Source organism: Fopius arisanus, unplaced genomic scaffold (genome assembly GCF_000806365.1).
Source record: "Fopius arisanus strain USDA-PBARC FA_bdor unplaced genomic scaffold, ASM80636v1 scaffold00029, whole genome shotgun sequence".
NCBI classification, from domain to species: domain Eukaryota; kingdom Metazoa; phylum Arthropoda; class Insecta; order Hymenoptera; family Braconidae; genus Fopius; species Fopius arisanus.
This window is the reverse complement of record NW_011887768.1, coordinates 538,786-550,034: the sequence shown is the minus strand read 5'-3', so window position 1 is coordinate 550,034 and position 11,249 is coordinate 538,786. Positions and strand designations below refer to the sequence as shown.

Below are 11,249 nucleotides of genomic sequence, written 5' to 3'. Positions count from 1 at the left end.
ACAGTTATTTTACCTGAAGGAAAAGTCTAACAGATAAAACGGAAAATTTCCATGCTGTAAGTGTCAGTGGTCTTGTTTTTTGGAAACCTATCATCAACAGCGAGCGAGTGTCCAAACTCCTCAGCTCATACCACTTGCTTTTGTAAAATGCGTATCCAATTTTCGAGCTCTAATTGAAAATGGACAGGTAAGATTAATCAGATTTCATGACAATCCCGAAATTTTTTAAATTATAGATTACCCGGGACAGGATGCACTCGCCAGCCCAACAATTAAGGAAGAATTGCGTCAGGATTCCCGAAGTTGAGAACATGATGAATCCAAATTGGAAGATACCGAGTTGTCTGGTATGAAGAAGCTGTTCGGAATTAAATTAAACCCTGAGACATTAAAATTTAAGACAGTAGCAATTACCTTCAGTACATTATATCCCTGGAAACAGAATATCAAGGTGCAACTGACTAATTCAATGAACCACGGAAAGTTGAACAATTTCTCGAGATTTTTTACAAACCTGTGGAAATCCATAATCATTACCGATTCACAATTAGAGAATTGCCATAAATGACTCGTTATTTTCCATTAAAAAATATTAATGTTATAAACTTTAAAGTTTTTTGTTGCCTCTCATCAAACAGAAAGTATATTTTCCTCATTAAAACGTATATTAAAAAATTATTGAATATAAAATATGAGGTAGATATATATTTGAGTGAATTGATCGAGGGACGTACTGACAAACCATCTGGTGCCTCTTCACGATGATCTTCAGATCATTTTGCATGATCTTTCCATCTGTGACAGCATTCTCTCCCAAATTCGATAACAATATCCCGATGACTTCCATCTCCCCACAAATATGGAATATGAGCATCAGCACGAAGCTGTCAAGATTGAGATTAATAACGGTTGAGATGACAGAGACGTAAAGTTGGAATAAGAAGACCGTCAAGTAACTGACGGTGTGAGTCGCGTCGAATGGCAAGTAAGCTACAAAAAAAAAGTCAACTGACAACCGAGGATCGGGATTCTTTATGTAGAGGCTGTCCAAATGATATAATTTCTGGTATAAATAACGCGATGTCAGTCCGATTTTTCAGTTTCCATAAATCGATAATTCGAGAATATCCGAGGGCTTTCAATTATGAAAAAAAATCGCTGGAACATTCAACTAGTGTAAATAAAATTATAGCTATTGGATTATTTTACTCGTTCCAGTTCAAAAGACCTCGGATATCTTTAAGAATAAAAAAAATAATTACCATGGCAACAACTCCAGTAAATACGACACAGACAAAACTGAGTGCCACGACAATAGAAATAGTTCTCCCGAATTTGGCGAATGCCATTACCGGTGGATATTGTTCCCCAGTCAATTCTCTCTTCAAGTTGGCTTTCATCATCGACAGCAAATCAACGAGAACTGTCAGAAATATGAGAGACATCATGATTGCATTCATGAGGTACAACGACTTACCCTCATTGCCGAGTTGTAGCACTATCAGTTTAAAAAATACATTGATGAACACCAATTGAGTTGTAAAAAACTGAATGAATGCGTCAATTTCATTCCAGAACAGACACATAGCACCGAATCGCGGTAAAATTATGACGATCAGAACAAGAACGGCATTTATCAATGACCAGTACCTCCCGACGAGGCTCGATCGTTTTTTCGGCCAGAATCCCATCATATTCAGAATAAATCGGTTCCATCCGCAGCTAAAATCAAAATCTACTCTCATGGTTCATTGAGATTCGCTCCAGGTATTGCTTTTGTCAATTTTTATTAATTGGTCTTTCTGAGATGTTAATGCCGTAGTGTGTGGATTAAGACTGAGGTACCTCAGGGTGTTATCGATTTTTTTTATGCTCGTGCAAGAATAATGAGGGAAATTAGAAAGTTTATTACGGGATCCCGTGTAATAAGTTTTAAATAGTAGAGTGCGGTTGGGCGGGGGTCTGGAATAAAGTGGATTAACAGCTCGGAACGACTTTCTTTGTTAGTTTGAAGAGAAATATTCTGAGGATGGAATGAGCGGCTCCACTGTGGAATTCGGTGATGCTCATGCAATATTGGGATTTGGTTGAACAAAATATATGTGTGATTATTTATTATACGAGAAGAATAAAGAGAGATTTTGAAATTTAGTGAATGTTGGAGGATATTGACTGCAGATTTATTTATCTGAGTATTTTATTTCATTCTCTAATATAAAATGTACATCAACTTTTATTACTATCGATTTATCTAAGAATCTGTTATGACTAATAGCATTGAGAGATAGCTGAAGGATGCTTTCATCACCTGGAATAAAAAGGAACGTAATTATCGGTGAAGGATGAATTGCGGAGAAATTCTACCTGGAGGAAAAGTCGGAGGGACAATATTGAGAATTTCCACGTAGACAAAGTCGAGGGTCGAGTTGCTTGATAGCCTATCATCAGGAATAATTGAGCATCCGAGGATTTCAGTGTGTGCCACTCGTTCTTATAGTACGCATAGCCAACTTCAGCGCTCTTTGATAAATAACAAAAATTTATTGTTCCGAGGCTGATATTTTTCAAGATGATGGAATTACCTGTGATGTGAGGTATTCACCGGCCCAACAGTTGAGAAAAAATTGCGTTACCAGACCCAATGTAGTGGATAATGGAAAACCCATCTGCAAAATGCTGGACTGATCCCTGCGGACGAGCTACGCCAAAGAGCAATTAATCAAAAACAAAACTCCAGTGATTATCAATGCCTAGACGATGATGTAATGTTAATATCACCTTTTGAACGATATATCCCTGGAAACACAACGTCAATGTGCAGTTGAAAAGCTCAAGGAACCACGTGAAATTGAATAAATTATCCAAATTCCTAATAAAACTGAAATTTCCTTTTTAATGTGAGCATTTTCAATGCAATAAATTCTCTGCAATAGATGTATATGAATTCTCGATATCGTGATTTTGTAATTCATCTTGAAAATTTGATGATATCCTAATAGAAATTCAAAAGACCTGAAAGCCTGAATATCTGGTATGCTTACCAACAAATCTCTTGATGCTTCATCAAAATCGTTCGAAAAGCGGTTGGAAAGTTCTCTTTACCGATTCCCGGCTGGTCCTTGGTCATTACTGCAAGGGTCTCTTGCAGGACTCCAAGCTGTCCATATGCGTGAAGAACAAGCATCACGACAAAACTGTCCAGCACGAGATGAATGCCAGTGGAGATGACACTGACGTAAAACTGAATCGAAAGGATCGTCATGTAGGTGATGATTGACGTTGAGTTGAAGGGGAGATATGCCACAAAAAATAAATTCATGGACAATCGAGGATCTGGATGTTTGATGTAGAAGCTGTCCAAATGATACAATTTCTAAGCAACAACTAGACATCAGACATGAATTATTAATTATCTCGGAGTGTTTATTACCAGGGATACGACGCCCGTGATAATAACGCAGATTGTGCAGGTCCCAATGAACATGGAGATGGTTCTGGCTACTTTAGCCGCCTTGAGGACCGGTTCGTAATGCTCTTCCGTGAGTTTTGCGGACAGATCTGCTTTCATCATCATCAATAACTTCACTAGAACTGACACAATCCGTATATTCGATTGAGAATTATTGTACGCGTTGGAAAATATTTCGATCGATAAATTTTCGTGCACGAAATCTTGCCTTCGTTGCCAAATTGGAGAACCATCAGCTTGAAGAACACAACAATGAAGACTAATTGCGTAGAAAAGGATTGAACAACCGCATCAATTTCATTCCAAAACAGAAACATCGCGGCGAATCGAGGGATAATTATAACGATCAACACCAGCACGGCGTTGATGAATGCCCAGTTTTTACCGATAAATGTTGTTCGAGGTTTTGGCCAGAAGCCAGCCAAATCCATCAGCAATCGATTCCAACCACAAGAGTACTCAAAATCTATTCTCATTGTTTAAAAAATTGATTCCCTCTCTATAGTCTCTCAGTAATTTCCTCTGTTACTCTTTATCACTGACAACTATAATGGAGTTGTCACCACTCGACGAATGTATTAAGACTGAAGATACTTTACAGTCTTATCGATTTTCTTCCTCACCTCTCGAGCTCTCTTGCAATAATAATGGATGATTAAAAAGTTCACAGAGTTGCAAATAATTTTCTCTCATTACTTATGAGAGTAATTATTGAGACTAGAGTGCAGTCGCACAGGTCTAGTATGGAGATACAATTTTCTCCCACTTGAAGAAAATGTATGAAATATTTTCCAGTTGTATGATCACTTCGCTGTCCACCGTTTAATAAAATAAAACACAATTAAATTGAAGTCCGGATGAATACTATCGTATTTTCAGGCTGTCCTTGAATTTCCGATTCAATTAAATTCATTGAAGTATTTTTATCGTTTATGCGTGCGCAAGTATATTTTTACATTCTAATTCTATCATGACCCCGAATTCCCAGAATTTTAATTACTCATTCGTTGTTTGACTGTCAAAAGCATCGACAAATACCCCATAGATGTCTTCAGAACCTGAAAAAATTCAATTCTTCATGCTCTAATGTGGAAAAAAGACCGTTTTGCTGACCTTGATGAATAAATTGCGAGAAAAGGGGCAGAATTTTCCGGCGGTGATCTGGAGTGGCCTGAATGATTGAAATCCCACGACTAGTAGAGAACGAGCTTCAAGAGCTGATAAATTATACCACTGACTCTGATACGCCGAATAGCTAAGCGATGAACTCTACCCACAGAAAATAATATGCATTACACAGATAAAATAGCTGCAGCGAGTTCCAAATGCTGAGCAATCTATAAGCTAGGGTTTAGAATTTTTCCACCCAGAAAAACCGATAAATAATAAAGGACTGATAATAAATTCCAGAAGACCTTCATCAGTAGTTCATCTCCCACGTAGCAATAAATGAACAGATGCAGGACAGTGTAGAATACGAAAGTGATGGGGAACGCCATTTGGAAGAAGGATATTTTCCCGGCGTTGGGATCCAACAGGTTCTGGATTCACTTCTGGCTTAGTTAATTCGAATCACAGATTTTCTCATTTCAAAACTCACCGTGAAGACCGCAAAACCTTGGAAACAGAAGGTCATGGTGCAGACGAGCATTTGAGGTAGAAGAATGGAATTGAAGGAATTCTCAATTACCGCGACCAACCTGAAGAAACAAGAACAAATCAGAGTTCATAATTTTCAATGATGGAATTCAGTGACAGACTGACCCATTCAATTGCTCGTGGTGTTTGACGATGACAGCTAACTTCTCGTTGAATTTTTCAGGATGTCGAGGATCTTCGCTGTCAGCTATACCACTCAGCGCCAGTTTCAGGACGGATAACTGTCCGCATATGTGAAGAATTATCGTCGAGATCATGCAGTCAAATACAGCGTAGATCGTCATCGAGAGGAATGTAGTGATGCACTGGGCGATCCACATGGGTATGAAGTATTCGATTTTTCTGGTGTCAAATGGAACCCATCCGGGGTACAGAAGAGCCACTGATTGAGTTGGATCGAGTTTTTTTATTTCAGTACCAACGTAGAGCTGAAATATTGAAAAACGACAAGACCTGTTTCGTCCTGGTTTCGTTTTTGATGAGAAGATGACGCAATATTAATCAATACCTGATAGAAGATGAAGGCCATGAATAAAGCATTGGTGATCACACCAGATCCAATCGATATCAGTCGACTGGTCCTCGCTGCACTCATCATGACTTCACGTTCTTCAGATGCTCTCGAGATCGTCCACTGGTCACTCATGAAATCAATACACATTCTGATTTCTGGAAGGAATTAAAATGGAAATGTCTGCAGATGTAACTGAATCGTTGGTATGAATTTCTAATTTGCAATCTTAAATTGTCTTGAACCTTTTCGACGATAACGGAAAAACAGGAGTTTTGCTAATGCCAGAAAGACTGGACAATTGACAGACAGACACTCGATGACAGCGTCCATATTTTCCCAGTGGACGATTACGCTGATTGATTGGGGTAGGAATATGAGAACTAGGATGCCTAATGCAGACAGCAGAGATCTTTCTCTGTGGAAAATTCCAGCGTGACGTCTAGGCCAGGCACCCACGACATCCAGACTGAAGCGATTCCAGCCGATGGCGTACTTGAAGTCTGATGGGATAGTTCAATTACTTAGTCTAGATATCAGTCGTCAGATATTTTAATTCCTTGCGGTGGACGGTACCTCGACTATAGCTCATGGTGGAGACGCAGTCGTCGGAAAGATAGGGAGAAACTTCGAGGAGTATGATTATAGACTAATTTAATGGTTCTCGAGTTATTACGCGTCGCATTAATTATGGAGACGACAGAAAGACAAGTCGGAGAGAGGGAAATTTTCTTCTGGAATTGACAAGTGGGGGAGGGGCTCTGGTATTGTTCGTGAGCATTGCTCTGAGAGTAATTTCATGACGTTCCAATTATGGGAGTCTAAATTTTATTTCAATTGAAAATGGTTATTAAATTTCTGAGAGAAAAAAGAAAACAATTGGGCTTTGGCAATTCTGCAATAGAGATTTTAGTCTCAAATTTATAGTAAAAATTGAACTACAAATGCAATTTATCGTTTCATCAATTGAAAATTCGAGGAAGTATTGTGTGAATTTCAACAGCTTCAAGGTTTTTTAATTTCTCATCGTCCAAATGATGGTTCGATTGTGGGAGAATGAACTTGAAAGGGAAGTGCTGATGGATAACGCCAATTTGTAATATTTCCGTATTTTATTTTTTTGTATAGACCCATTTGTTCCTCTTGAGACGATTATTAAATTTTTAATCAATCATCCGCTGTTTGACCGTCAATAGCATTGACAAATACCCTAGTGAGGTCTTGAGGACCTGAAAATTAGAACAGCTTTTAATCGCCTCAGACTGGCGATAATTAGTTGATCATTGGAAAGTCTCAGCTTACGATGATGAATAGATTTCTCGAAAACCCGCAGTATTTTCCAGCGGTGATTTTCAGTGGTCGATATGATCGGTATCCCACGAATAGCAGAAATCGTGCATCACGTGCTGGGAGATTGAACCATTGACTGTCGTAAGCTGAGTAGCTGATTGATGAGCTCTGGATAGAAGAATCATTGGAGGAAGTGCAAGAGCTTCGTAATAATTGAAATTATTCTTCTATTACCTCCACAAGAAGTTGATCGCCGATGTAACAATAGACGAAGAGGTGTAGGACGGTATAAAAGACGTATGTGATGGAGAATGCTGTCTCGAGAAAAGTTATTCTTCCAGATGACGACCCCAGCAAACTCTGAAATTCAACATTCACTGAATAATCCGTTGCGCGCATGCGTCACCCGCGCGAAGCCGTGCGCAGTGGCTTAAAAAGTGAATTGATGGCATCTTGTTGCACTTTCCGTGCGGCGTGTCCTATAATTTCATGTTTCGAGGCCTAGACTCACCGCAATTAGTGCATAACCTTGGAAACAGAAGGTGAACGTACAGATGAGCATTTGAGGAAGAAGAATAGCACTGAAAGAATTCTCGATGACAGCGATCGAGTCAATTAATTTCTCATGGCGTTTGATGATCGGGATTAATTTTTTTCGGAACAAATTCGGAGGACTGCTGACATCGGAGTCGGCTAAATTCCTCAGGGAAAGGCCAATTACTGATAGCTGTCCGCAAATGTGGAGGACCATTGCTGAGATCATACAGTCGAACACTGCGTACATGGTCATTGAAAAGAAAGTGCAGAAGCACTGGCCAATCCACATGGGTATGAAGTACTCGGGTTTTTTGGTGTCGAAGGGAAGCCACGCGGGATGAAGAAGACCCACTGCGAGTCGGGGGTCGAGGTCCGTGCGCTTCATCTCCTCTATTCCAAAATATATCTGCAACATGGTGAAGTTAAAAGGGTGTAATTCCTCTTTGTTCAGGTACCTTGTAAAAAATATAGGCGACGAATAAAGTATGAGTGATAACTCCAGATCCAAGTGATATCACTCGACTCATTTTCGCTGTCTTCAGCATCACCTGACGCTCTTCGAGGTTCCTCTGAGTCTCCCAGTCATCCCTCATGGAATCAATAAGCATTCTCAGTTCTTCACGGAATCCACAATTTCTGTAAGAGTGACAGCAACATGGGGAGGTAGATAATTCTGAAATTATGAACCTTTTCGGCGGTATCGGAAGAGAAGTAGCTTGGCGAAGGCTAGGAATACCGGACCGTTCACCGACAGGCACTCGATCACCGCATCCATGTTGCCCCAGTGGACGATGACGCTGGCTGATTGCGGCAGGTAGATCAGCACTATTATGGCGACTGCACAGGCTAGTGATCTCTCTCTATGAATTATTCCGCAATTTCGTCGGGGCCATGCACCCAGGATGTCAAGGCTGAAGCGGTTCCAACCGATCGCGTACTGAAAATCTGAATCCCGGATTTCAGGTTCGAGAGACACAATTTTTTTCACAACCACGTGAAAAAATAAAATTCGTTTATAAAAAAATACAAGTTCAATGAACAATAAAAATACATTCCAGCGATTTATCTCAGGTTAGAAAAAAGTTAGTAAATAAAAGTTATAGTTATCAAAATGTAGACATGGAATATTTGAACTGGACTGACGTAGGGTACCTTGGGTGTAGCTCATCGTGAATTATATCGCACGATATAAATCGGGGAATAAATGTAAAGAAACTTCACTAACTATATCCTCGGATTGTACTTGTTTGTAATTGCTGGAGGTAAATGGGCGTAATTGAACGTCTCGTTTAATATGCAAATTGCTTAAAGACCCGAAGGAGGTGGGGGTTTTCACGTGGGGTGCGTCAGTTGATGGACGTGTTTGCGCAGAGATAAAAATTCCTCGTCGAGTACGCCACGTCTGTACTTATAAACAATAAACAATTTTTCTCACCGCCGACATCAAAATAATTTACTTGTAACCGCAAAAATTCCGCTCGGAGTGAAAAAAAAAAATTCAATCATAGAATTCTAGATGGAATACCAAATGTGTGAATCTACTGTCCATTTATCCATCTAATTATTTTTAATAAACACCAATCACGAGTTGCTCTATTAAACGATTTATTTAATTACATGGCAATATCGATGAATTGTGCTAAAAAGTCAGTTTCACAGCAGAAACTGTCAGAATATTTGTCAACAATATCTTGCTACGAAAAATTCTTGGTATGTGCAACCCAAGAGACAAGTTACATCTTCATGGCAAGCAGTACTGATAGAAAACTCGCTGATGTCTTGACAACCTGTAAAAACATTTCCTCTCTATCATTTCCATGGCTTTATAATTTTTTCTAACATTCATTTGTTCTCACTGTTGCAAAGAGAGGAAGAGATAGAACCACGAATTTTCCTCCGGTTATTTGCTGGGGTATGATGCATCGACTTGTGAAGATGAGAACTGATTTCGCTTCTTTCGGAGATAAATCATACCATCGACTGTTGTACAGGGAGACACCAAAATTCGAGCTCTGAAATGAGATTTTATTTGTTATAAATTAATGCTGTTATAATTGAGACGTGGTTCATTGACCTCAGTCATTAAAATGTCTCCGGCGAGACAGTAGACGAAAAAATGGCCCAAATCATAAGTAGTGAAGACGAGTAGAAATATCATCTTGAGGACTGGAAAATTTCCATCAGTCTCTCGCAGCAACTAGAGCAACCAGAAAACCCCCATCGTGACGATAAAATTCAATCTTCTTCATGAATAAATAATTACAAGTAATGATCACCGTGATGACCGCGAATCCTTGAGTGCAAGTTGCAAAAATACTGACGAGTGTAACAGCGAGAAAAACTTTATTGAAATTCTCCTCGATATCTGATGCTCGTCTAAAAAAATATAATTTGTTTTTATGAGAGATTTTACGGTAAAAATCGGGGAGGCAATAGCCTATTTTTTCTTACTCATTGAGATGCTCGTGCCTCTTGACTATTTCTCCGAGTTTTTTCCAGAATTTTTGGGGATTTTCAATCGTTTCTTTATCAACAATTGTCTCTAATTTACGTCGTAGCAATTTCAGTTGACCGCATTGATGGAACACAAACATTCCTATGAAGCTGTCAGGTGATGAATAACTAGCCATCGACACGTATGTCATGAAAAATTGGAATATCCAGATGGGAATGAAAATAGATAGGGAAGAAGTATCGAAAGGAAAAACACTAGTGTAGAGAAAGCCAATTGATAGTCTCGGATCGACATTAGGATCATTCCTCATCTCAAACCCTATGAGTATCTGAAATAATTGAGTAATTAAAATTTAATGACCGATCGGAAATAGCAAGGTGACGATCATAATTCACCTGCACAGAAACGTACGCCACGAAGAGGCTGATCGTCCCATAAAAACTTAAAGACGAGATTAATCTGACAATTTTAGTCATCTTCATCATTTCCTCATTTTCCTCGAGTGTTCTCGGTTCCAACCAATCTTGCGCCATCATTTCCAGCAAATTCTGAACAGCTAGTAATTAATTATCGAATTAACATCATAAAAAAAACGACAGGAGTAAAATAAAATGTTGAATTTACTGGGTCGTTGGACTCCAAGCCAGAGAAGTTTCAAGAGGGAAAGATTGATAGCCAGAGTCACAGAGAAACACTCGATAACAGCATTGAGATCTCCCCAAAACACTGACAAACTCGCTGATTGCGGTAGCACAACAAAAAGTATTAATGCAAAAGCATTGAAAAATATTCGATTCCTCTCGATGATGTTGTCGTTCTCCTCGGGCCAGCCCCCAATCGCGTGCATCATCGTGCGATTCCATCCGTACGAATACACGAAATCTAGAAAAAATAGGCAAATCAATTCCTCGAAATCCCGAAAAACCGAAGAATGCCCTTTTTACCCGCATTATCGTGGACATTCACTCGCGATTTTCCTCCCGTTTTCGTCATTGCGTTGAACTTCATCGACTGACGCCCTCCGATATTTTACAATCGGCAAAAAGCACGCATGCCCGGCAGCACGCCTGAATTTTTGATAGACAAATTCTTCTCAAACAAGAACTGCAATCTCACTTAAAATTTATTCTCATTACGCGTAATCGATATTCAAGTGGAATCTATAGCTGGAGACCGGTGAAACGCGATTTTAGTCACTCCCAGCATTCGACGAGATGATTTTTTAATTTTTGTGCGGATACGAATGGAAAATATCCATTCAATTCCCAAATTATTTGAGAAATTATATTTCAAGGCTGAAAGTGAGATAAATCGAGTGTCAATAAATA

At 39.3% G+C, this 11,249-nt stretch overlaps 3 protein-coding genes across 3 annotated transcripts; all 3 read right to left on the bottom strand.

The window, feature by feature from the left end:
- Nucleotides 1-355: 355 nt before the first annotated feature.
- LOC105265322 (uncharacterized) lies at nucleotides 356-1,808 on the bottom strand. Its single transcript, XM_011302757.1, has 4 exons — nucleotides 1,478-1,808; nucleotides 1,263-1,423; nucleotides 735-990; nucleotides 356-514 (listed from the first exon to the last, which is right to left on the bottom strand). The coding sequence occupies exons 1-3, from the start codon at nucleotides 1,743-1,745 to the stop codon at nucleotides 949-951; spliced, it is 471 nt and encodes a 156-aa protein (XP_011301059.1). The 5' UTR covers nucleotides 1,746-1,808; the 3' UTR covers nucleotides 356-514; nucleotides 735-948.
- Nucleotides 1,809-4,415: 2,607 nt separating this feature from the next.
- LOC105265434 (odorant receptor 22c-like) lies at nucleotides 4,416-6,231 on the bottom strand. The gene is made up of 8 exons (XM_011302907.1): nucleotides 6,216-6,231; nucleotides 5,885-6,142; nucleotides 5,637-5,797; nucleotides 5,234-5,556; nucleotides 5,070-5,169; nucleotides 4,885-5,010; nucleotides 4,583-4,738; nucleotides 4,416-4,527 (listed from the first exon to the last, which is right to left on the bottom strand). Exons 1-8 carry the CDS (start codon nucleotides 6,229-6,231, stop codon nucleotides 4,462-4,464), a joined length of 1,206 nt encoding a protein of 401 aa, XP_011301209.1. The 3' UTR covers nucleotides 4,416-4,461.
- A 2,956-nt stretch (nucleotides 6,232-9,187) lies between these two features.
- Nucleotides 9,188-10,923, bottom strand: LOC105265323 (odorant receptor 13a-like). The gene is made up of 8 exons (XM_011302758.1): nucleotides 10,866-10,923; nucleotides 10,546-10,803; nucleotides 10,317-10,477; nucleotides 9,918-10,249; nucleotides 9,743-9,842; nucleotides 9,541-9,663; nucleotides 9,323-9,478; nucleotides 9,188-9,253 (listed from the first exon to the last, which is right to left on the bottom strand). Exons 1-8 carry the CDS (start codon nucleotides 10,912-10,914, stop codon nucleotides 9,200-9,202), a joined length of 1,233 nt encoding a protein of 410 aa, XP_011301060.1. The 5' UTR covers nucleotides 10,915-10,923; the 3' UTR covers nucleotides 9,188-9,199.
- Between the last annotated feature and the right edge of the window lie 326 nt (nucleotides 10,924-11,249).